We start from the raw sequence: 23,038 nt of genomic DNA on the forward strand, positions 1-23,038 counted from the left end.
ACTCGCAAATAAAATGTTCGAGCCCACCTAAAAATCAGAAGAAAAATAAAAACAGAGAAAAGTAATTCAAACAAATTTCAAATAACCCCGGGGAGCAGCCACACAGACTGTTCCGCATGAAAAGAACAAGAGAAAGTTGATATATCCATAGTTAAAACAATAAAAAGGGAGAAGAAATCTTGATATCTCCCAAACTCCAAACTCCAAGCCACAAAGCCATTTCTTTCCACTCCTTTTTCTCCGACTCCAACTCCTAAAAGATGAAAAAGACGAGATACCCATAGACATAAGAATGTATGCTCAGAACCAGCCGTCAATTAAACATAGCAAATTTTGGATTTTCATTGTGGGGAGAGGTTTGTTGTTGGATAATTATTTTTGTTTTACGTTTTTCCTTTTTTATTCCCCATTATCTGGTTGGGTTGATCGTTGATTTAAACATCGATCATCTCCGCATCTTCCGCCAGAACCTCATCTGCAGGACCCCAGTTCCCTTCATAGATGGTGGCTCCAGCCCGCCTTCGCCGTTCTACCCAGTGCACGCCGTATATCTGAAGAATTTGATCCGCAGTGGGCCGATCGGCTGGGTCAGGTGATATCATCCATCGAACTATGGTGTCTAGTGACTGTTCGTTCGTGGCATCGACCATAAAATCGGGAGGTTCAGCAAGCTCACCACTCCGAGAATATGGCGAGTGTTTATGACATGAATCTATATGGCCATTGCCATCGTGTAGCACGGCAAATGATGGGTCGCCAAACTGCTGATCATCAGAGATGGGGGAACATAATTGTTCGAAGGAGCGTTCTTCAGGGAGTGGATTGCCAGAGGCATCCCGCAGAACATTGCTGGTTTCAAGGCTCCACGTTAAACTGGGAACATCGCTTATATCGCCATTCCTCAACTTCTGCCACGATGCGCCGTTGTCAGGAAGTTCGACGTTGCCTGCCGTTTCGAACACAATCAATCCCAAAGCAAATATATCAGCAGGCTTGTCGTAATTCCCCATGAGGACTTCAGGGCCAATATATTCGCGATCCCCTTCTCCTTCAATGCCTGCAGCAGCTGGCCAATGACTTGCCATCCCAAAATCTGCGATCTTGAGGACACCTTCGAAGGTGATTAAAATGTTTGCCGGTTTCAAATCTAAATGAATGAAGCCAGAATCATGGGTATGTTTTCAAGCCCTAGTTGCGCAAGGAGTCAGCATATAGACTTACAGAAGAAAAAGGAACATTGATGATATTTGCTTACCAACGATAGTTTCAAGCAATATTTTCCAAATCCTAAAGTCGTCAAGTCTGGCCTTTAGCCCAACCTGTGCAAGGAATACGTCAAGGCTTCCCTCCTCGCAAAATTCCGTCTGGATATAAAGGAAATTGTTGGCCTCCCAGCTGTCTGCGTAAGAAATGATATAATCACAGCCAGCCAACGCTTTCAAGGCAACAACTTCGTGATTCCGACGCTCGCGATCTTTTGGGCCTGTATAGGGCTGCTTGGACTTTTTCACCGCCCACACGCGCTCAGCGCGAGAGGCTGATCGGACCAGCTTCTCAGAGGCCTGTGAGAAAGATGATTGCGGGAATGGGGACCCAAACGGCGTCGTTGACTGTTTCTCGGTAACGCGGTAGACCTGAGAGAATTCGCCTGTCCCAACTAATTCAACTTTCTCAAAACGAGAAGTGAGGGTTGGGTCCACCTCTGGCGCGTTGTAGGGCCCCAAGGAAAGGCTTTGCCATTTACCCAATTGAGCGAAGTACTCTCGAGGAGCGGTTGGTGTTGCTGGCAGCGCGGACGAGTGGAGATCATGAGGGTTTGCGCGCTGGTCTCCTTGAGCTGATATTGACAATCCACTGGGATCCGGGGGAATAATATTATCTTGTGGAGTATGGGGGGAGTCTCGTCGTAATGATTTGTTGCCGAGTGGGCTTGCTGTTAAGGTGGGATTAAATTTAGCATTTCTAAACTGAGGACATTTGATAGGAGACAGCGTAGGAAATGACGGCCTCGGGTGTGGAGAGGGTGAATTAAGATTCTGCACAAGGTGAGATCTTGGGATAGAAGAGATAACAGGAAACTGGCGCTGTTTGAAATTATGGGCCACACCAGCAGAAGGGGAGTCATCCATATCGCTGTCATTCTCTTCATTCATAGTGGGTGATGAATGTTCAACGAAAGACAACTTACAGCACGGTCCAGAGGGGCCAGATAATGAGTCAAATGAGGGTGTTTGACTATGGGTCGGGCGGTGCGGTCGGGTTTTAGAGAAATGGCTGCCATGGGGGAAGAATTTTTGCTTTGTTGGGGTAGGGGGGAGGTCGGAGTCGATAGTATATTGGGTATCATGATTTCTAGACGGAGACTGGGACTGGGGAATTTCATCTCCATCCACGCTGGCGAAGCTCCCGCGGCGTGAGAGTGGAGGTCTGCCATAAGAACTGCCAAATATACCCATTCCTTTGGAAAACGGGCCGGGGTTAGGGGTTGCTGTGTGCTCCTGTTGGCTAAAGGGGGTCCAAGGGGTTACTGATGAATGCCGATTAGAACTCGCCTTCTCGGTTGTTCTCTGGGGCAATGGCTTATGCACACCTGGGAACATATTGAGTGACCGTTTGCACGGTGTGTCGGGCATATTTTGGCTGGTAATGGATGCATTATGCACATCGTCTATATTCCGATTCTTCTTCGAGATGAGGCCTGTAGACAAAAACGCTGCGGGGAGGGGTTTCACAAGTTTATAGTTTTCAGGCGTCGCGAACGATTCCATAGATGAAGTTGAGCTCTCCTGACGAAGCTGACTAGGCCCAATTGGTCTGGTCGAACCAGCTGGAAGTGACTTCGAGAAATTTAGAATGGGTCTCGGGTGTTCGAACTTATTGATTGATTCATGAGTCGGCGAATCGTCAACAAGGCTAGAGTCAGATGATGACTGAGTAAGCGTTCTTGAGAGCGGATGGGCAGCTTGTGGATTGTTAATTGGTTGACTGTTTGTACGATGTAAGGTGAAAAGTGGCCTGGGGGAACCAACACCCTGAGATGCAGGTCCGGAGGATCCGTCGTGAGATGCCGGAAGAAATAATTGGCTGTCCACAGACGTTCGTTGACGATTGCGAAGAGCCATTGGGCTATTTGGACGAGATTCAGCCTCATTCTCACCACCAACTTTGGCGCGAGAGAACAGAGATCGCTCTGACTGGCGTTGCTGGAGAGTAGATTTCCTGAGGGATGACGAACGTTTCGGTATCACCGAAAAATTGCATGATGTTTGAACGAAACTGGAGACGGGTGTATCATTGTCGGGTTTATCCGCCGTTGTTGTTGATCCCATGTTATGTTCACCATCGAAAAAGTTTAACTCCTGACCACAACTGGCGCCATGCAGACTTCGTCGTTTGGCCGAAGGACTTCCCAGAGGAGTGTGCTCAAGACTCTTAATGACGTCGCTCCGTTTTAAGGGGCTGGAAGTTGACGTGAATGACCCAAACGTGCCGCTCCGTCGTTTTTCGATTCTTGAAGACGGCATCTGCATCAGGGTGTTATCTGAAGTTTGGTTAGTCATGTTCTCGCCGGGGCCAAGTTCAGGGCTTCTGCTGATCGGTATAGGTGAACGCTGTAGATGGGTTTGTTCATCAGCGCCTTTTTCCCCGATCGATTTGGGTAGGAGAACATTTCCGTTATCACGAGAGTCGCTCAGGATGCGCTTCACGGGACTGGTTGGCGTAGTACGAGTCCTAGTAGGTTGAAAGCTCCCCGTTCGACGGATTCCGGGTCTTGTAATTCTTGCGCTGGGCGGATATGGGATCGCTAAAGGTGAAGGCGTAGAAGTGACAGGAACTAGGAAGAGATTTCCCTGAGACACGCGACGAGAGGGAGAGAGCGGGGACGAGATGTAATGTGTATTTTTGGTGGATGGCGAGTGAGGTCGAGAGAGAAGACGGAAATCGCTGTTTTTGGAGGGGGATCTGGAGAGTGAGCGTCGTAGCTGTTTGATGGCAGAACTGGGGGTGACATGGTGAATACCATTTGGCGAAGGAAGATGGAGAGTACCACCGGCCTCACGGTGTGGTGAGAATGAAGCAACCATTATGACCAGCGGACACTAAATCCGCAATATGATCCGGAAAGTTTGAAGGATCGGGAAGTGTGAAAGGTTTGTAGGAAATGGCAAACACAGAACGGAAGATATCAATGAAAACAAACACAATATCCTGCCAGCAAGTAATAGGGATGAGTGTTAGTAGTTTATTATGCCCGACAACAGGGATAATATATGTATGGTTTTAATGGAGTTATGATAAGCAACCGTTTTGATATGTGGAAAAGACCGGGTATCGCACCGGGAAATGAGCGGGAAATGTCGTCAGAAAAAGCGCGGGATTGTGGCAAAGGGCTGTGGACAAAGTATGTGACTCGATGTCGATGTCGTTTGGGGGTTTTCCGTGTAATTCACCGCTAAGAATAGGTCAAATCACGTCGCAACATCCGGCGATCAAACATGAAACAAGGGGAAAATGTTTCAAAGGTTCGATCGAAGATGGGAAAACCTGGGGAAGACGAGATCACAGCATTCGCGACAAGTTCGCACCGGTTGGCACCTCCATTCGTGCCGTGGCTGATAAGTATTCCCCCGTTCCTCTCTTGTAACAAATATGACGGCGTCCGACAAAGCTGACACCAAAAAACAAAAAACAAAAAATTAAAAAAGAAAAGAAGGAAAAAGAACACAGAAGCTTGAAAGATGGGTATAGCAAGCGGCAAAAGGACACACAGGAGGACAGGCGCGTGAAGGGACGTTGCTCAAGACAGAAAAATGGTTGGACAGGAGGAGAGGCAACCGATAAGATAGGAGGAGGAGAGACACGCGCGAAGAGGGAAAAGAAACGTTAAGAGGGGTTACGCGCGACGCTCGAGGTGGGAGTATAGAGAAACTTCAGATGGGATTGATGGGTCTGACTCGAAGGTCGCGGAGGTTATGCGATCGATGGATGGTGTTTTCGAGGGCAGAAGAAAAAGAAAGCCACAGAAAGAGGCAGCAGACCGGAGCGCTACGGTGCGCGGCGTGCGGCGGGCGAAGGGGGAGTGGAGCCCTAACCACGCAGGAGTTTTGACTGGGAAGTGGGACCTGTAAGAGAATGTATCAAAGGACGGACGGAATGGACGTGACAAGACACGCCAGCCGCAGCGCCTGTCTGCGCAGGTTTTCAGATGGGAGACGGTGTAGGGTGCGGGATGGAGCCTGTAGGTTGTGAGGATGTTAGTTGTAAAAGGTGAGGAGGAGGAGGAGGAGGAGGAAGAGGAGGAGAAAGTCGCTGAAATTGCGCCTCACCTTGCTCCTTCTCTCTCCGAACGCGACTGCAGCGCGTTGTTGTTGATTTCCCAGAACGGCTAGCCGGGCTTGGCAGGCCACTTTCGGACTAGCGCACGGCTCGAACCACGGCGGGCGTGGCGTTGGCATCGCTGGGACCTGAGGGGTACGCAATGAGATAAGCCGGGGGAAACAGCGCACGAGGTACCTGGCACGTACCCCCCGGGCGGTCCGTTCGTCTCGGTAAATGCGGGAAGGGAAACTTCCCAATCTCCGTATATTATCATGGCAACACACAACAACAATCCCTTCTTCGCGCTCCTCATTCCAACCAACATCCGATATGCTGTAATACTACCTGCCTGTCTTAGTGCTGCCCGGTATTGGTTTGGATGTGACCATGTACTCGAGTCCTTTGCCAGCCAATTATACTGGAAATGCATGCGCAGGGGCTGGGGAACAGAATCCAGGAAAAGGGAGGAGGGAAACCTCCATTTTCTCACCCTCTGATTGCCAGTCGAGCTGCCGCCAACTCGCACAGAAGGGTGTTACGAGTTCACTAACTACCTAGGGGGGTAGCTATTTCAAACCATTGCTGGTTGGATGCTCAATATTTCCATTCACAACTCATCTGATGTCCCCCTGATATCCCTATATCGACGGCTACAGAAGTCCCATCGCACAGGACTTGCCAATTTCCATGTGGATGAGGAAAAAGGACAGTCCTCTTCTGTTATCTTTCCTTGTTTATTTTCTGATTGGCCTTTTTGGTCCCTATATCGCAAGTTTTGGTTGTTGTCGTCGTCTGCGCCGCTTTTGCTCTCCGTTTTACATATCCCGTGCGACCTACAACGTCCATCTTCAAACGGTCCTCCAGTCTCGATGCTGCATGAACTCCATGTGCTGCAAATACCCTCCGAAAGTCTGGGACGGAATCTGTACTTCTTTCACACTCGTCGAAAACACCCACCCCAACCTCCCATACAATTTAGAACCCTTTGTTCTCCAGTTTCCCAACTCAAGTTGGCCCTCGTCAAATACAAACGCGCTGACGAACGCTGAAGCCGAAAAATTGCACAAATAAAACCAGCAAAGTGGGGCTAGGCTTCGTTAACTAGCGCTTGACCATGCAGTTGACATTTGTTACATTTCACAAAGCCCTGCATGCCACACGTCCCACGCGACCTGGATTTCCACCGTTTCCAAGGTTGCTCACAGGGGCAGCTACATCCACCATGCATCATCATCATCATCATCATCATCATCATCATCATCATCATCATCATCATCATCATCCACTTGTGTTTCTCTGGTCTTCTATGAAGGAAGGAGTTTCAATCAAAGAGAAGCCAAAAAGCCTTCTCGCGGGTCTTTGCAGTCTGTTGATACTACCTCAATTTTAAAGCAAGGATGGAGATGGAGTCTGCATGTATGCACGTTATATGTGGATGTGTTTACCCGCATCGCTTCCAGGGTTTGGTTTAAATTTAGCTGATATTCCCTCGGTTTCATTTGAAGAAAATGGAACAAGACAAATAAACTCCTGAAAACGAGGGAAAGAAAACAAAACCATGGCACCTCTATGTCTGGCTCTCCCCTTTTAGCCAGTCAACTTTTCTGCTCTATTCAGATGCTCTATATACAGTCTCTCGGGGTTTCGAATACCCTGACATCAAGCTGAAAAGGAAAAATGCAACTAACAAAATGAATATATAACATGCCCAAAAAGCAGGAAGCAAAACTTTTGCTACGTCATTATTTCAAGTATCTCCCGTCGTAATTCATCAAGCACATGGCCTGCGTCAGCCCTACTGATTCGATCACTTCCGCTAAATATCCCAACATCCAGTGCATTATCTCTAATCGCAGCTTCCACGTCGATACCCGACTGTTTGGCAACATACGATTAGCGACAGAACCTCCCGGAAGTGAAAATAAATAAATAAATAAATAAAAATAAAATCGTCTTCAAATGTGAAAAGGGAGTGTATCCGGATTGTACTCACCATGAAAATATCCGGATATGTGCCATTCGACACTGGATGTTCGTCATATCCCCCTAGCTTGTTGTCATGATGATTCCCACAGTTTTTATTTCCATTGGGTCTCGGAATGCCAGTAAGCCTTTGTTCTTCATCGCCATTCTCCAAAACTGCATCAGTGTCGCCACCACCGTCGCCATAACAATAATCACAACTATTGTCATCAACCTTCCCTTCCTCCAACGGGGAGAACTGAACTGCCCTTTCTGTAAATGCCGAAGAACCGCTTCCTCCATGGCCTTCTATCATTTCTGTTGTATCGGGTAGCTTAATAAAATTCACAAACGTATCCACTCTCACCCCAGTCCAATCTGAAATCTCGATCAATGACACACACGAATTCTCCACCCGGCCAACCTCATGCAAGTCGCGTTGTATGGTTTGGGCCATGTCGAATATTGGCCATTTCCCATCTCCCTCAATAGAAATGCGCAGGGGAACAATGTTGAGCGTCGGTGCAATTAGCTGTGGAAGGCCGTCGAGGGAATGTGAGCGATTGGCCAGGTAGACACCGATGACCAGATTTCTAGGTATTTTAATGGTGTTAAGGCTTGATGGTATGATGTTGGATGCGTGGACTTTGGCATAGACGGCCAAAAACAACGCTTGCGCACTGACGCCATGAACACGTCCGAGTTTCTCGAGCTTGTTGATGTCTTTCACCAAGGATTTGCGATAGATTTGTATCATATCTACGTTCATGGGTGGGTTGAGATTCGGAGGTGGTATTCGCTGTTGCTCCATATCGATGTCGGGAGTGAGATATTTTCTCCAAAACTTTTCCCGCATCTGTATTGGGGATTTGATGTGCTGATAGACTATCAGCTCTGAGATGTCAACTTTACAGGAGACTTGACGGTTTGTGTTTGGGCTGGCGCAAAAGGCCGCAAGCAGATTGATCATTCGGGGCAGACTGATAGCATCGTACAGGGCATGATGGATATGGAGCATCAATATCGTTTCCCCGAGGCATTGTGAAGCATACAGTGTCACTGGTACTCGGTTGCCAGAATGGATGCCGAGATGTCTGATTTTCTGAGCTTTCAAATCTTTCTGCCATACGATGGGATTGACCACATCCTTAAGCACTACTTGTAGATAAGGTAGAGACCGCTTCCCTGTACGTATGAACTGCGTTCGTAGGATCGGAAGCTTTTCAATTAAACTCGCCCAGGCTATCTCGAGTGCGTCCTTTGCTATCGCCGCTCCTTCGGCCCGGTAGAAAAAGCAAGGATAGAAAAGTTGCCCGTTCGAGTTGACGTGCACATTTAGCATATATACCTGTCCCGCGGTGGCCAACATAACTTTTTCGATGTTGTCAGGGTTAAGCCCTTGGGTTTGCAGAAGCGCTGGTGTATTTACTTCTTCCAGTGTCATCCCCAGAACTGCAGAGTGGCCTTCTAGGGGATAATCATCTTCGTTTGGCCTGGCCACACGCGCCATGCGGGGAATCGTTCCGGATCTCAACATATCACTTACAGAAAGTATAATATTTTTCCTCTTCAACAGCGCAGCTACTTTGATGGCGCTGATGCTGTCCAAACCAAGATGGAAAAGTGTTGTATCTCTAGTGATTTCCTCAATTGGGATATTTGATACTGAAGACAGGACCAGTCGAACTTCCTGTTCTAGAGGAGAGAATTCCATGTCAGCTTGCTTGGTATTATTAAAATCTTTGTCTTCGCAATCATCCTGCTCTTGAAATACAGGACACTGAACGATCGACATGCCGTCATCGTTGAAATCGATTGTTCTACTGTCAGGGTGTCTGAAGATGCTGTCAAACACAAAATTGACCCTATCGAGGAGCTTGGAGACATCTGGCTCCCCCAGCACGGTATCCCTACAAGCAACACGCCACAGTATGGAATCACTAATTTCTTCCATTTCAATGCATACCGGATACTCAACATCAGCATGCCCTCCAACAGACTTGTACAACGGCTCTTGCAAGCTCATATCTCGAGCTGGTCTTTTCTGAAAGATGAATAGGGTATCAAACAAAATTTGACTTCCGAAACCTAATGCTTGCTTTGCAGTTCGCAAAGGGATGTGCTGATACTCAGAGATAGAAACTAATGTGTCCTGAACATATCTCAGCATGTCTGACCGGCTACCGTGCAAGACGATACGGACAGCCACTGAATTCATCAGCGGAAACATTATTTGCTCCGCATTGGCGTCTTGGATATCTCTTCCCGCCAGGACCGTGCCGAAAACGACATCCAATTTTCTCAAGTAGCCAGCGAGTACAAGAGCCCAACATGTCAATCCGAGTGCTTGAAGCGTGACACCTTGCGCCTTGCAAAATGAGATGACACCCAGTCGCGAAATACTCAGAACCTTCTCCTTCCGATGGACCTTTGACCCATCTTTTCCTGCATCCATCTGCTTCGGGAAAGCAGATGGACGAACTCCACTAAGAGCTCCTTTCCAGAATTGTAAGCCCAGCTCGCTGGTCGAGTTCAAAATACGGCCTAGAACTTTATCGCACGATTCCCTAATATTTGGGCTTTGACCAGAGTAATAGGTCGCGATATCCCTATGGAGAAGATCTAATGACCAACCATCGTACATAGCATGTGGCATAGAGAGGAACATTAGCCTTTTGCCCCCTGAGTTTGCCGAGCTCAGCACTTGGATCTTCAGTAGGGGTCGCTTCGCGGAACCCAAAGCAATTGCTTCTTGCCGTTGCGCTTCTAACAAAGTATCAAGCGATCTTCCAGCGATATCGATCACGCTCCAGTTTATTGGAATCCCAGGAGCATGGACTAATTGAGCATAAGTAAACGGAAACCTTGGGTTAGAAACCTCAACGAAAGAAGTCCTTAAGATTGGGTTGAGGTCGACGATCTTCTGCCAAGCCCTTTTTAGTATATCGATATCCACATTATCCTTGATTTCAAGCAGGTCATGATTAAAGTAGCGTTTAAAATCAGAAACGACCATTTCTGCGACCATTGCTTCTTGGAGAGGCGATGCCGGCAGGATTCTTTCGATACCAGCTAGATCCCATTCATCTTTTTCAAAATAATGGCGAAGTTCTGATTCCAGGGTTTCTAACGATGTTTGGAGTTCCTCTATTCCGTTCTGATCGCTAGATTCTGCAAGATACATGATGTTTTTAATAGTTCGTCCACGCATAATTGAAGTAACCGAAAATCTCATCCCAGCTTTTGTTAGACAGGAAGACAGTTTGATGGCGTCAATGCTGTCCAGTCCAACTTCAAAGATAGAAGTGGTCTCCTGAATAGTGAGAACATCAACATTGGCAAGTGAAGCAATCTCTTCACGAAGGCGAGACGCCATAAACGTCCATTCGAAGGGAGAGAGCGAGCTATCTGAGCTGTATCCAACAGTGACTGGTTCGACATTATCACCACTATCGACAGTTATGTTCTTAGCGAGATCGGATCCGCGGGCAGCAGGATATACCCTGCTTGACGGATCATCCAGGAAGTTAACCAGTACATCACGGAACTGCAAGGTGAGTTGCTGTGCAGTTTCAACGGTAAGAATACCAGCCTGTGCAACAAGTGTTATTGCAAGAGAGCCATCATGGTTCCGTTGTACCTCGAAAGCCACTGGATAGTCTGATCCCGCCTGAGAAGCTTTTAAGGTCCACAGTGAGTCTGCCGAACCAAGGGATTTGCCGGGTTCTCGTTGGAATACGAACAGATTGTCAAACAGTGGCGTTCCTCCTCGTTGCGGTACCCATTTCATAATCTCCCTAAGAGAAGTGTGTTGATACTGGAGCGTGGAAACATAATATGCGTGACAGGATCGTACCAAATCAGCCATGGAAATATTACTTGAGTCTGAAACGCTGAAGGGAAGAGTATTGAATAGCGGTCCAATGATGTATTCAGCACCCTTCATATCAAGTGCTCTTCCTGATACGACAATACCCACGACTGGTACAAAGCCGACATGGCTTTCCAAGACACGCAGCCAACAGCCTAAGAACACTGCCTGCTCCAACACATCTAGCTTTCGTCTTAAAGTCTCAAGATTTCCCTCACTTCCAATCTCCAGGGTCGCAACTATCGAATAATCTCCTTGTGCTCCAATTGTAAATGGTAAGGGCTTTGGAGATCCATTGAGATGTCTAAGCCAGAATTCCTTCGCTCCAGGTGTTTTGCAGAAAGGGCCTTTAATCAAACATTCAAGATAGGATGGCGTTTCCGGTATATTATTGTTGTTGACATATGCTTGCGAAACCAGATTTAGCAAAAGAGGTAGAGAGTTCCCATCGTATAACCCGTGAAAAATGTTCAAGCACATCCATCTCCTTGTCGGCCCTATCACTATACCAACCTCCCAAACCCTTCCAGTAAGGTTGGAGGGCTCGCTACACCACTTCTTGTATTGACTGTTCGAAATATCCTCAACTTCAATGTCATTCGAGACGACCAATTCAAACCACGGGAAATCATCTTCTTTGAGGATGGCTTGGCAATAGCATCCAGCGGCTAGTGGAAATTTTGTGCGGAGTATCTGCAGAGCACGCTGAGCGCTGAGCCACGCAGATTTTAGGCGAGAGATATTGACAGTCGTCGCCAGCTCAAAATTGAAGCTTGTGAAGTATAAAGGTTTTTGGCTCTCCAGATATCGATATATCATTCCTTCTTGTAGCGGCGTGCATGGGATCACCCCTTCAATGGATGATAATGGAATCTTGAGCTTTTGTGCAACTGGTGCAAGATTTCTATGGGCGAAGGCTGCAATCCGTTGTTTGGATTCCTGATACTGCGTTCTTTGAGCAGAGTTATCTTCTTCTGTGCGGCCTAGGGCATCAGCGAGTGCTATGAAAGTAGGATCTATAGTTTGTGTTAGTGAAAGCATAGAATTGAAAAGGTGCGTTCAGTTTGAAGTTACGGACATTTCATTAACACAGATGGTTGAGCTGACTCAAATCCGGAGTCTCTCAAGAGCCTTGAGAAGGCGATGGCAGAAATGGAGTCTAGTCCAAGTTCAAATATGCTCGACCATGGCGAGATTGTGGAAAGGTTGACTCCCGTCATTTTGGATGCGAGAGCCATTATCATATTTGTATCTTTAGAGATGATCTGGAAATGGTTCCAAGACCGAGAAGATAACCGCTGCATCTCTTCAAGCGTCATATTGTCATATAATACTTTTAGCTCCCGCTGGTCTATTTTATTATTCGCATTTAGAGGTAAAACTGTAACTGGTATGATATGTGTGGGAATCATATATCCTGGAAGCGTTTTATGGCATGCCTGATGTATCTTGGCAAGAATAGTATCCATTCTGGAGTCGAAATCGATTCGCGAGGTCGGTTTGCCGTGTCGTTTCGACGCAGTCGTGGCGAAAAATGATATAAGCTGCTCTTGGGATTGGCTTGAATGCTTGAGAACCATGGTTACTACTTCTCCCACCTCCGCGGCGGAATCCGAAATAACTTGATTGATCTCTCCTATTTCAAGGCGCTGGCCACGTAGCTTGACCTGGTCATCAATGCGTCCAAGAAAGCAAAAGCTTCCGTCATGGAGGAGACGGACAAGATCTCCAGTACGATAGACCCGTTCGCCTAATTTGTCAACATATTGAAACTTTTGTTGCGTCAACGCAGGTCTATTGAGATACCCACGACCTACAAGTGCTCCTGAGACGCAAAGTTCCCCTACCCCGCCCCGCAGGACTGGTAGTGTAGTTCCCGGCTTGAACACAAAACTACCAACATTATCAAATTGAGGACCAATATTTGACGGTTTGCCATTTCGTGGCACTCGAGGAAACATTGTGCATCCGATAGTTACCTCCGTAGGGCCGTATCCATTATATATCACTCTGTACTCCCCCCAGGCTTCAAGAATTTCCTGTTTTAGCTGCTCTCCACCTGTGATAAAAACCCCCCTACAGAGCGAGGGAACATCCTTCGGACTAAGCAACCGCGCCAAACTGGGTGTCAGGTCGATATGGGTGATCTCAAGGTCTCGAATAGTACCCGCTAAATCTTCAAATAATGTGTCCCTGGGGCAGGAGGTGACGCATATTCCAACACTCCAACTCCAGTATTGCTCCAAAACACTGACATCGAAATGGAAGGAGGCAAACTGCAACCACCGGGACGTCTGATCCCAGTGACCGTTGAATAATCTCTGGAACGACAGCATCGCCTGGATAACATTTTCATGTGTAATCTCGCAGCCTTTCGGAGTCCCCGTTGTTCCAGATGTGTACAGGCAGTAGCAACTGTCTTGCGGTCGTATCTCCTCCTCTAATATAGGAGGATGTGATGGAATGCCATCTAGAATACCAGGAGCATCCAAAATCATAACTGGCAGTCCCTCCAACTCATTTTTCTTATCCGATGTGGAAAGCAACAACTTGGCACCCGAATCGTCGAAAATGAACTTCTTCCGAGCCACAGGAGCCCCCGGATCGAGAGCGACATAGGCGCAGCCAATTTTTAAAATGGCTAAGATAGCAAAATAAGCTTCGGGGCACTTATCGAAGCAAATACCAATCAAATCTCCCCGAAAAGCTCCGTTCCTTTGCAGGAGGTTGGCGTATCTATTACTGTTGTTGTTGAACCCCTTGTATGTCCACTTTTGTTTAACAAGCTTATCGTTACCAGGGACTCTAGAAGCAAATTCAAGAGCAATTTTTAACGGGAAATCTCGAGCCTGAAATTCGACAAACTGGTGCACCAACTTAACGGGAGACGGGATTTTAGGTTCCTTCGCCGGAATAGCCGATAGAAGATCTTTGCTCTCCAGGACTGTGAAATATGTGCAAGGTGAATCGGGATAGAAGATAGTATCAATCAAAAGACCATCCAACTGTCTTAAGAGAATATCGGCTTGTCCTTTAGGTAAAATGTCAGTCTCGAAAGTCAGTTGGAACTCGAGCGTCCCTCCCACTGGTATTAGTTCGATGGATATTGGATACTATTTCTTAGGTTAGCAAATATTCAACTAAACCAAGCTGGGATATATCCCTACATCAGTTCTAGCTTCTTCGTTGTAAACTTTCCAATTTTCGTTCGTGGTTGTTGCCAGATGCTTTTGAAACACAAATATTGTATCAAAAAGGGACGATCCTGATCCTGCCCATTGGCGAATCTTTGACAAGGGGGTAAATTGGTATTTCACTAACGACGCATCTAATTTCATAATGCGCTTTAGCAGATCCCCATTAGAACCCTCGATACTATATGATGAAGGGACAGTAGTAAGACACGGGAACACTGCTCTCTCCGCTCCTTCGATTGTGTTTCTTCCAGAAAGCACTAGTCCACATGTAACTCTACTCTCTCCTGTGTAAGATGAAAGTATTCGAGCCCAAGATGCTTGTCCAGCAGCGTGAAGGGTGACGCCCGCCACTCTGCAACCTTCCTGCAGAGACTTGAGAGATTCAGAGCATTTCCTAGCTAACACATTTATTTCCTTCTTCTGATATAGAGGATTCATATCAGGGAATTTCGTAGCACGTAGATCGTTTCCTAATTCTTTCCAAAACGTTTCACATTTCAAATCCTTACACGCCTGGATACTTGCAGATATAATAGAACTCTGAATTGGTAAAATCGGAATTGCTGGAGCCAATGCCTCTCCCCTAAGTAATCCAGAAAGATCCGAAAGTAGCAACCTTAGAGAGTGTGCATCGTACAGAGAGTGTAGAGCCGAGAATTGGATTAACAGATGTGATCCACTTTGCTGGAAAGATACCTGCCATGGCGGTCGATGAAGTTGTGAAAAGGCATTTTTTGAAATTCGCTGCCTGTCCGAGAATCGTTCATTTCCATGAATTGCCAGCTCTGCCCTTTCAGCCCATGGAAGCTGAAATGCCCCTCTTTTAAAAGTAATCATTGCGAATGGAAATTCATCGTCATCCACATGGACAAAACCTGCTCTGAGAATCTCATGCTTTTCAGTTAAGGTATTCCATGCTTTCTGGAGAGTTTGGGCATCTAGAAGAACAGTTGATTCAAGTACCAGGTGATTAAAGTACAGCCTGCCTTCAGACTGGGTAAACAGAGCCAACATCCCTGATTGTACAGGGGTACACGGACGAATTGACTCTAAGCATGTCTCTGGTAACCCTAGTTTATGGCAAACGGGCAACCAGTGGCGGTGTCTAAACGACTCAAAGTCGAAGGATACAATACCTTTATCGCCATTACCTTTCTGTCGGGAGAAGAGTGACGCGAGTTCGCTCACAGAAGGGTTCTAAATACCCGTTAGCCAATTTTTAAGAACAAGGGGCTGAAAGAAACTTACCTCAAGAATATCGTTCACGGATATGTCGTGTCCGAGGGCCTTAAATTGGCCAGAAATTTGAACGGCGTTTATACTATCAAGACCCAATTGGAATATTGTGGTGTGAGGCTTAATGTACGCCAGCTCAATTTTTGATAAATTCGATAGCACTTTTTGAACTTGTCGGATTTCGGAAGCCAATGTCTCAGAAGCTGAATTCAGTCCCACGTCCTTGCTAAAGATGGTCCCATTAGCATCTCCAACAGCATCCGTTAGACGCCGGCGGTGTTCATGTATAAACGATGGAAGACCAAGCCGAACAACACTTGAATCCATAGCTCTGCCAAATGGGTAGAAAAGAATATGATGAATAAGCTCCATGAAACCACCAAGCATAATATCCATATCTTTTGGAACGAAATACGAATCATCGTAATGTAAAATTATACACAATACATCAAATTCGTTGTCAGGAATGACCTCTGACACAAGGGGTATATCCATATCTCCTTTTTCTTCAACCGGACTCCATAACTTATCATTTAACGGGCGAGGACAACTTTGTAGAAGAACCAAAGTATCGAAAAGTAGAGACGTTGTTCTGCCAAATTGAGATTGTAAACGACGAAGAGAAGTTAACTGATAAGGCATCACATCTGCATTATATTGCTGTAAGATCTTGGCAAGATCTAGGTTCACTGTGTTTGCATGCGCTTTAATTCGTATCGGAAGAGTGTTGAGACATGGACCAATGATGTGCTCAGCTCCATCAACAGGGATGCTTCGACAATTAAATACGTTTCCGAAGCAAATATCAGATGTTTCGGTATAGCAAAACAATAGCTTCGCCCATGCCGCTTGTACTAAACTGAGGAGAGTGATTGACATGTTTTTACATGTTTCCACAACCTTGCTAAGAGATATATTGAAACCAGTCTCGACAGATCGAAATTTCCGTAATCCGTCGGTATCAGTGCGAGGTTGAAGGTTAAGCAGATGAGACGGCGATAAATCAGAGAGATGGGAATTCCAGAATCGGTCAGTTTCTTCTATATCCATGCTAACCATTTGCTCGAGGTATAAATCGAAAGGAATGACCGGTGGTAGGTCTATTCCAAACGAAACATGCTCGACTTCACACAGAAGCTGCGCCATGGCCTCCGCATCATACAAAGCGTGATGGATTAGAAACATAAGTAGCATTTTATTACCTTCATTAGCGATTCGAAATACCACAAATGAATAAGGTACGATATTTTCCTTGCTGTTCGTGAGTTCAAGCTCCTCATCCTCAATACGATCATGAAGTTTGTCGGTTGTTGTAATAAGTTCCTTCCATGGAAGATCAATGGATTCCAAAACAATCTGAGCAAAGGAAAACCGAGCATCGTCTGTAGAGGTGAAATACGACCGAAGAATATCGTGCCTCCGAACCATTGTGTCCCAAGCGTGTTTTAGTTTGGCAACATCTCTAACCTCGAAAAGGAGCCTGTTATAGTAAGCCATGTACTTGTCGGTGCTTCTTCGCATAAGCATCGCTTCTTGCAACGGCGTACATGGCAATATTTTTCGAATTTGGCCTCCAAACATTTCGGCACCCTTTCGTACTCGTTCCTTAAACTCAGCGGAAAATAGTTCATGGATATTTGGTGTGCTCTTTTTCTTCCTTAGTTGGTTATTGCACTCGAGGTACTTCTTCGAAAGCCGATATACGGTGTTGTGTTTCATTATAGTTGAAACATCTACCTGTCCAAACCCATTTACTTTTAAATTTCTCGACAAAGTTATCGCCGAGATAGAATCAAGCCCGAGGCTATAAAACGAGGTGTGAAGCGCGATATCTGTTAATGGGGTTTGAGTGACTTTAGCCACGGCTTCCGCGACTTTCATCTCAACATGTGAAAATATTCCTTTATCGCTGAGCGCTTCAACTTCAGAGGACGACAGGTGCAGAGCTTCTGGGTCTAAACCCTGGAAATGTTTGAGCAACCCATCCTTATCGGTTTTTCCAGATGTCGTCATCGGTATGGCTTGAATCGGGATAAGCATGGATGGAACCATATAGCCTGGAAGTATGGTTCCAATGTGGTCAAACAGTCGAAGTATTTTAGATCGATCTTCAAAAGTTGAAAAGTTGCTCCCATGTTGCAATGCCGGCACCCAGAAGGATATCAACTGCTGTTTTTCATTAAACGCATCTCCGATAATCAATGTTGTGCAGTCGCTAACTTCCGGGTCCTGTAATAGAGCACGATTAATCTCGCCAAGTTCAATGCGTTGGCCCCGTAGTTTAACTTGATCATCCCTGCGTCCAGTAAATACTAATGATCCATTAGAAAGCATGCGTCCAAAGTCACCGGATCTGTATATTCTCCCGTATTGCGGATGGCAAATAAATTTACTCCTTGTGAGGTCAGGCATGTTGAGATATCCGCACCCCTATTCAACCGTTAGCGTAATACATATATTAGAAATAATTACTTACCACTTGTTCACCACCAAAGCAAAATTCACCAACTGCACCTCTGGGTAGCAATGTAAAGCCTTCCTCTCCTGAAATGACAAATGCAGAGGTGTTTTTGAATGGCCGGCCAATGTTGTTGATCAAGTCGGTGGGTTTCAGATCAGGTTGCACTGTGCAAATATTCGTGGTTTCGCTTGGGCCGTAACCTACTCAGGAATTCATATCGATAAACACTGATTCATGCAACTGGGAAGCTTGTGGATGACCAGAGATAGACTAAAATTTACCTTGATAAACCCCCCTCCCAGCCCAAGATTTAAAAACCTTTTCCGTCATTGCTTCCCCAGCAGTAACTAGAAATTTGACTTTTGGAATATTGTCGGGATTGAGAAGGGACGCAACAGTCGGGGTAAGGCTGAGGTGAGTAACATTCATAGCACGAATGGCTTGCTCTATATCTCGGAATAAAACATCGTTGATTGCTGAACATAACGTCATACCCCTGGTCAACGAATAGAATATCTCGAAAACAGAAACTTTCAAGATGTTAGTGAGAATAGTAGGTTCTCTGCGGCACTGACTAATAACTAACCATCAAAAGCATGAGAACATGATTGCAGTAATCTCGAACGAGGCGGGTTGGGGTATATTTCTGACAACACCGCAATATTGCTTTGCAAATTGTGGTGCGAGATGAGAACTCCCTTTGGTTTGCCCGTGCTCCCTGAAGTAAAAGTGCAATAGGCAACTGACGAATCAGAAACCTCGACTTCAGGTCGATTCCCTGGGAGGTTATCAAAATTTATGTTATCGATGGCTATAATCTCTGTAGTCCTTATATTCCGTAACTTGGATATCAGAGAGGAATCAGTGACGCAAAACGAACATTTCGCTTCATTTATAATTGTGTGAACGCGGTTAACGGGGGTTTGAGGCGTGATCGGAACATAACCACAACCGGCCTTTATTACTGCTAGGATGGCGACGTATAGATTGATGGATTTTTCCAGGAACATAGAAACGAGGTCATTTGGCGAAAGTCCACAGGAGCGAAGGTAATTAGCTATTTGATTCGAGCGGATGTCCAGACCACCATAGGTCAGTTTTGTTATGCTTGTTGTACCTATATATGGATCAAAAGCGTCCAGAAACTCGATTGCCGCTCTTTCTGGATCTATGCTGGCAATTTTTTCCACTCCATCCGCCAAGCCCGGTAAGTCGGACTGTTTCATAAAATTAAGATTCTCAATAGATAACGTAGAGTTAGGTAGGTAGTCGTTAATATTTCTCAAAAGCAACTCTGGGGTATTGATAAAAATTAACGCAAGCTGTTCTATCTGGTGGAGAAAAATATCAACCTGGCTATCCGGAAGAATTGATTGTTGAAAATTGGCTCTCGCAGCTACATTCTCCCCCTGAATTTCAAGCTCAAGAGTCATGGTAAATTCAAGGAAATCTCCGGTCTTGATTTGTGTAACCAGCGGGGAATGTGGTTTCCCTTCACTTATGGTCTCCTGCCAAACAAACAGACTATCAAATAGGGAGACACCAGGATCAATTCCAGAAGCCTGCTTTATATCAGACAGGGGCAAGAAGTCATATTTAAGGGACTTTCGATTTAAGTTATGGATTGCTCCAATGAGATCGCGAACGGTGCGCAATTTGTCCAGGTTAAATCTCATTGGGATTGTTGTCACACAAGGTCCTATGATATTTTCGATATCGTCTATAGGACGGGTGCGTCCAGAGGAGACAAATCCGAAAATAGTGTCATGATTCCCATTGTATGCACTGAGAAGATAACCAAACGCAGCCTGAAATATCGCCTGCCGACTAACACGAAGGGTTCGTACCGCGACATCAAGTTCTTCCACGTTAACTTTTAGGAGTCGTTGGGCAGTTCGAAGACCAAACAGGGTATCAGATGTATCCTGGAAGTTTGGCCAAGGGTTCGATTTGATGCCCTCCAGCTGGTCTTGCCAATAGTGGATCGCACTTTCTCGGTCCTCCGAGCTGATACGAGTCAGGTAGTAGTCCGTAAATAATCGATATTGCGGCCGCGGTCTTATTGTCCTCGAGGATAATAGATCTTCAATATCATTCAAAATCTGATCCCATGACCATCCATCGTATTGAGCGTGATGGATATGGACGAGCGCATGAACTAAGCCATCTTTCTCAGTGAAATCGATACGCAAAGGGCGTAGTAAGCGAGATTCGATATTCAAGTGTTGGTCATATCTCAACTCGGATACTTCCTGAACCTGATCTTCCATCATTCTACTCCAGATCACCTGGACATGGGGATTGCTAATGTGATCAGTTGGAATAAAACCAGACCTCAGGATCTCATTTTGTGATGCAATCTCATAAAATGCATTCTTAATATCAAGTATTCCGATCCCCCTGTGGAATTGTAACTCTATCCAATTAAAGTATGCCTTGGGATCCCTCATACTTTCTGAGAGCATGGCGATTTGAACAGGGCTGCAAGGAACGATGTCCACGTAATCGGCGGAGTAACCATTTGTCTTTATGTCATCTAATGCAGAGTTCACAACGACTTTCCAGTCATCAGACACGAAATTCCCCAAGGTTGTTGCCGGAGCCTCAGCATCATCGTGTTGACGGGAAAGGGATGATATTCCCTCAATGGAGTCAGCTTCTAGAATCCCCAGAACGTCGACATTTATTCCTGCATTTCGTAAAACGGAAGAGAGTTTGATTGCTTTAAGAGAATCAAGGCCGGCAGCGGCTAGACTAGCCGACTTACTGACGTTCGAATATAAAACACCTTCCACACATGAAGCTACGCTTCGTTGAATATCATCGTCGAACTCAGTGGCCGTAGTGTGTTGGGAATATCTCCGCGCAAGATAGGTGCTTTCCAGAGTTGCCTTGTCGACTTTCCCTGAAGGGAGCCGAGGAAGGTGATCCAGCACTTCCACATCTCCAGGCACCATAAATTTCGGTAACCAGTCTTGGCATATTCGAGTTATGCCATGAATCCCTGTAAATGTTTTGTCCACCGACACAAATGCCACCAATATACCTTTTAACACACTCACTACCGCACTACAAATGCCCGGCACTTTGTAGATTACACGTTCGATCTCACCAAGCTCAATGCGTTGTCCTCTGAGTTTTACCTGACCGGCCGAGATTCTCCCTAGACATTCCAATTCTCCGGAGGGATGCAAGCGAGCTTTATCACCGGTGCGATATATTCTTCCATATAGCGTAGTATCTAAAAAGGCCTTCCGGGTTTCTTCATCGCGGTTCACATAACATTCCGCAAGTTGGTGACCACCAACTGCGAGCTCACCAACGTGTCCAATCGGAAGAATCTTGGGCCCATCTCCCGGACAAAAAGTGGGAGTCTCTAATGAAATAATAAAAGCCGAGACTGTCTGAAGTGGAACGCCGATATTTCCAACCCGTGAGTCTACTAGAACTTTCGGGGCAATAGTGCAATGGATGGAAGCTTCAGTCGGACCATACATCCCATAAAGGATGCCATCGTTATCTGGAGAGCCCCCAAATTCATCAACCACGCCTCTAGTTAACATCTCACCAATCGTTAGTAGAACTTTTAAACACGGAGCAGCAGCTCGTTTGTGGAGTAATTCTCTGGTAACAGTTGGGGTGAGCTCTGCAGCATCCACATCTAACTCCGTTATGATTCCAGGGAGGTTACCCAACATTAGATTTCTATCGCACCCTACAAGAGTAGCGCCCCTGAACAGGGGGAAAAAAATCTCAAATATCGAGACGTCAAAGGTTGGAGAGGCGAACTGTAGGAACCTCTTGAATGATGGGATCCATTTATCATGGGCAAGTAATGCTTGGGTAGCTGCACGGTGAGAAACGGCAACCCCTTTTGGGAGACCAGTAGAGCCAGAAGTATATTCCAGATATGCGATGTCATCCGTATACACTTGAGGAAGTTGGACCTCTTCACTCTTGAATACATTCGGATCGCCATCATCCACTGTGATGATATGGATAGTTCTGTCGAGATGATCAAGTCTGCTTGACAACGACTGTGTGGTTATGATAACATCGGCACAGACATCGTTCGCGATAAAATTTACTCGTTCAGGTGGGGTGTCCAAACTAAGAGGACATACAGAAGCTCCTGCTTTCAAGATAGCCAGCCAGGCAACATAAAGGTGGACGGACTGGGGCAAGAGCAGTGGTATGACTGGATTTCGCTTGCTTGGAGTTGGAAGAGATTCCAGAGCGGCGACCAGCCGTAGAGACAATTTAGTTGAAGAGAAATGAAGTGATTCGAATGACAGGCTACTCCTCCTCCTATCGCTATTGAGAAATTCTATCGCTAAGTCGTTTTGGCATCCTTCCAATCGCACGAGATCATGAAGCAGGCTGGGTCCTGGGAGAAATTCTGGATTAGGGTTCAGGATGGACAAATCAGGTCTTATATCAACGTATCGGCAAGTTCCAGGTTTCGATTCGAAATGTTGTTCATGTATGATTTCTGTCAATTGGCGTCCAATCTGGGTTAGATAACGGGTGCTGGTGCATCGGGTCGATATTATTTTCCCAGCGGAATGATCGGAATCATATATAACGGCCAGATTGCATCCAGCGGGGGTTATTTTTGCCTGAGGCAGTAGTCAGCAAATGGTAATCTGAAAAACGAGAGAGGATTGTGGTTGCAAATCTTGCATCAATGGTAAAAATCCCTGTAAATGTCCATTGACCCTGTATATTTCCCTCCAGATCAATGGCCCGGAAATCCTTGGCAGCGAGATCTGCTTTAATTGCTTGTCCGTTAAAGCAAAAAACGGGGTTCTCATGGCCAGTAAAGGATTTAAGCAGGGAAGCCCATGAAAGGATGAGCGTGTTCACCGTCAACTGGCAGATATCAACCTTCCAATCAACAGATGAGCTACTCGGCAACTCTTCCTGTCCGTAGTTGAGGTCAGGGAAGCTGGTGTACCTCTCCACCGGAGCAGTGTTCATTGTGCTGGACTG

At 46.1% G+C, this 23,038-nt stretch overlaps 3 protein-coding genes across 3 annotated transcripts; all 3 read right to left on the bottom strand.

Moving 5' to 3' along the window:
* Positions 1–434: 434 nt before the first annotated feature.
* Positions 435–4,085, bottom strand: PADG_05293 (WEE protein kinase; the record flags this gene model as incomplete). The annotated part of the gene is made up of 2 exons (XM_010762371.1): positions 435–1,147; positions 1,256–4,085. 2 exons carry the CDS (start codon positions 4,083–4,085, stop codon positions 435–437), a joined length of 3,543 nt encoding a protein of 1,180 aa, XP_010760673.1.
* An 809-nt stretch (positions 4,086–4,894) lies between these two features.
* Positions 4,895–5,456, bottom strand: PADG_05294 (uncharacterized protein; the record flags this gene model as incomplete). The annotated part of the gene is made up of 3 exons (XM_010762372.1): positions 4,895–5,109; positions 5,171–5,237; positions 5,328–5,456. 3 exons carry the CDS (start codon positions 5,454–5,456, stop codon positions 4,895–4,897), a joined length of 411 nt encoding a protein of 136 aa, XP_010760674.1.
* A 1,597-nt stretch (positions 5,457–7,053) lies between these two features.
* On the bottom strand, positions 7,054–23,026 carry PADG_11912 (uncharacterized protein; the record flags this gene model as incomplete). Its single annotated transcript, XM_010762831.1, has 9 exons — positions 7,054–7,194; positions 7,313–12,168; positions 12,231–14,265; positions 14,320–15,546; positions 15,598–18,015; positions 18,062–18,249; positions 18,328–18,576; positions 18,633–22,538; positions 22,633–23,026. The coding sequence occupies 9 exons, from the start codon at positions 23,024–23,026 to the stop codon at positions 7,054–7,056; spliced, it is 15,414 nt and encodes a 5,137-aa protein (XP_010761133.1).
* Positions 23,027–23,038: the final 12 nt, after the last annotated feature.

Source organism: Paracoccidioides brasiliensis (genome assembly GCF_000150735.1).
Source record: "Paracoccidioides brasiliensis Pb18 unplaced genomic scaffold supercont2.6, whole genome shotgun sequence".
Taxonomy (NCBI): Eukaryota; Fungi; Ascomycota; class Eurotiomycetes; order Onygenales; family Ajellomycetaceae; genus Paracoccidioides; species Paracoccidioides brasiliensis.